This window comes from Neopelma chrysocephalum, unplaced genomic scaffold (assembly GCF_003984885.1).
Source record: "Neopelma chrysocephalum unplaced genomic scaffold, ASM398488v2 Primary Assembly neopelma1_97015, whole genome shotgun sequence".
Lineage (NCBI taxonomy): Eukaryota > Metazoa > Chordata > Aves > Passeriformes > Pipridae > Neopelma > Neopelma chrysocephalum.
Genome location: NW_020925657.1, coordinates 1 through 2,772, shown reverse-complemented (window position 1 = coordinate 2,772; position 2,772 = coordinate 1). Strand labels below are relative to the sequence as shown.

The window sequence follows — 2,772 nt, the reverse complement described above, 5'->3', positions numbered from 1 at the left end:
AATCATGTAGAAGGTTCCGGGCTGTGTGACGAAGCCGATGGCCTGCAGGGCGCTGAGCGAGGCCGTGTTTTGGGGCAGCGTGCAGCAGTAGATGGGGAAGCCGCGGGCGTGCAGCGCCCGGCCCATGGCGGCCAGTGTGATGCCGGTGAGGCCGCGGCCGCGCCAGGCGGGCACCGTGTAGCCGTGGCGCAGGCAGCCCTGGCCGTCCAGCAGGCTCCAGGACACAGGGCGGCCGCGCGGGCCCAGCAGGCAGGCGGAGGGCAGCGCCCGCACCAGCCCCAGCAGGAACGCCCGGCTGCGGGCATTGCCGCCCAAGGCCCACGTGGCGTTGAGCAGCGGGACGTGGGATGGGGACACGGGTGCCAGGCGCAGGCCCGGGGGCAACCTGCAAGGGGGCATGGCAGGAGTGGGGAATGCTGAACCCCTGCGACCACAAGGGATGGCGGCTGGGATGGGGCTGGGGTCCCCTGTGCCACCCAGGGGTGGGACTGGGGGTGGGACTGGGGGTGCCTGTGTCACCCAGGGATATGCTCTGGGACTCCTTGTGCCATGCAGGGATGGGATTGGGGATGCCAATGTCACCCAGGGACCCCTGTATCACCCGGGAGTGGGATTGGGAACCCTTGTGCCACCCAGGAATGTGCTCGTGGACCCCTGTGTCACCCAGGAGCGTGCTCAGGGACCACCCATGTCACCCAGGAACCCCCTGTGCCACCCAGGAATGTGCCTGGAGACCCCTGTGCCACCCAGGGATGTGACTGGCCCCCCCATGCCCCTGAGTCCCTGGTGCTCCCGTGTCCCCAGTGCCCCCTTCCACTCCAGTGCCCCCACATCCCCCAGTGACCCCACACCCCCCGGTGACCCCGGTGTCCCCGTACCCTGGGTGCCCTCACTCACTGCCCACGGGGTCGGGGGGGCTCAGGGCTCATCAATGCCAGGTACCGGATCGTCTCCACCTGCAGCCCCTTGGCACCGGCCGCCTCTCGCACGGCCTCATCCAGCCCCTCCTGCATCCCTGGGACAGCCTGTCAGCCAGGCAGGGGACAGCAGGTGGTGTCCCCGTGTCCCTCCCAGGGCCATCCTTACCCAGTATCTGGAAGGCTCGTCCCTGGACCACTGCCTCGGTGCCCCCCAGGAGCGCCTGCAGGGCCCCCTCGTCCCGGTAGAACACGGCCAGCTGGTTGAGGTAGTGATCCCTGGGGTCCTTGTGCTCCTGGAGGGCAGACAGGGGGGCTGAGGGTGGCACCCCAATTCCCAGCCCCCCGGGGTGCGGGATGCTGCCAGGGTGGGGGCAGGCGGGGCAGCACCTCTGGGCGCAGGCGGGTCAGGACGATGCCAAAATTGGGCCAGGAGTCCACCAGCACCTCGTGGGCGGCCGGGTTCCCCCGGGCCACCGTCACCACAGTCCCCAGAACCTGCAGGACAAGGTCCCTGTCACTGGCAGGGCAGGGGAGAGGGGACAGTGGGGTTCCCAGAGCCCCCGGCGTCTCCGTCACCAGCAGGGGAGAAGGAGCAGTGGTGTCCCCCGGGGTCTCCGTCAGTGGCAGGGCAGGGGAGAGGGGACAGAGGGGACACGAAGTTCTTGTCACCAGCAGGGCAGGGAGAGGGGTTCCTGGGGTCCCCATCACTGGCAGAAGAGGTGACAGAGGGGTCTCCAGGGTCCCTGTCACCAGAAAGGTGGAGGGGGAGGCAGAGGGGCTCCTGGGGTTCCCGTCACTGGCAAGGCAGGGGGGAGGGGATAGAGGAGTCCTTGGGAACTCTGTTACCCGCAGGACGGGACAGAGGGGACAGAGAGGTCCCTGGAGTCCTTGTCACCGGCAGAACAGGGCAGAGGGGACAGAGGGGTTCCCAGGATCCCCGTCACTGGCAGAATAGGGGGGAGGGGACAGAGGGGCCCCTGTGATCCCTGTCACTGGCGAGGCAGAGGGGACAGGGGGGTCCCTGGGGTCCCTGTCACCGGCAGGGTGGTGGGCAGGCTCTTCCGCAGGGTCTCCTCCAGAAGCCGCAGCTGGGCTGGGCACCTCAGGATCTGCATGGCACCGAGACCGTGGGGCAGGCGGTGACACCGAGGATCCGTGGGGCTCTGGTGGCACGGGGGCAGAATGTCCCAGACGAGCACCCGTCCCCAGGCGGCCCCAGGGCTGGCCCCATGCCCAGTGCCCGGCAGGATGGACCCTGCCCGCTGCCTCACAAGGCAGGGGGCACTCGCTGGCCCGTGACGGCTCGTGGTGGCCCTGGGACCCGCTATTGTCACCACCCGCCACACGGTCTCCAGGCTCCCACTCCACAACCCCCTGGGACCCACAGCTCCAGGACTGTTGCAGGGTGAGTGCTGGAGGGGCTGGGAACCACGCAGGGCTGGGGAAGGGGACAGGGCTGGGGGCCAGGCCTGGGGGTCCTGTCCCTCTGTTATCAAGGGTCTCTTGGCAGGACCATGCAGATCCTGACGAGCCCAGCCCAGCTGCAGCGCCTGGAGGGCATCCTGAAGAAGAGCCTGCCCCTCGCCCTGCCGGTGACAGGGACCCCGCTGTCCCCCCTGCCCTGTGCCATCCCTGCCCTGTGACACGATGAGTACCCCAATGCCACGCTGCCCTGCCAGTGATGGGCACCCCACTATTTGCCCCTGCACCAGGGACCTCAGCGTCACCCTCATGTCGTGCCGTGACTGGGACCCCAGTGTCACTCATCTCTTGCCATAATGGGGACCCCAGTATCACCCCTGTCCCTTGCCCTGCTGGTGATAGGGACTCCCTGTCTCTTGCCTGAGTGGGA

The 2,772-nt window shown here is 68.5% G+C and overlaps 2 protein-coding genes across 2 annotated transcripts; one reads left to right on the top strand and one right to left on the bottom strand.

Moving 5' to 3' along the window:
- Positions 1-3: 3 nt before the first annotated feature.
- Positions 4-2,155, bottom strand: LOC113960998 (glycine N-acyltransferase-like protein 3; the record flags this gene model as incomplete). The annotated part of the gene is made up of 5 exons (XM_027670961.1): positions 1,958-2,155; positions 1,308-1,415; positions 1,087-1,213; positions 898-1,015; positions 4-385 (listed from the first exon to the last, which is right to left on the bottom strand). Coding segments are annotated over exons 1-5 (813 nt in total), but the record flags the coding sequence as incomplete, so codon positions are not given.
- LOC113960999 (one cut domain family member 3-like) lies at positions 2,135-2,766 on the top strand. Its single transcript, XM_027670962.1, has 2 exons — positions 2,135-2,325; positions 2,431-2,766. Exons 1-2 carry the CDS (start codon positions 2,150-2,152, stop codon positions 2,561-2,563), a joined length of 309 nt encoding a protein of 102 aa, XP_027526763.1. The 5' UTR covers positions 2,135-2,149; the 3' UTR covers positions 2,564-2,766.
- Positions 2,767-2,772: the final 6 nt, after the last annotated feature.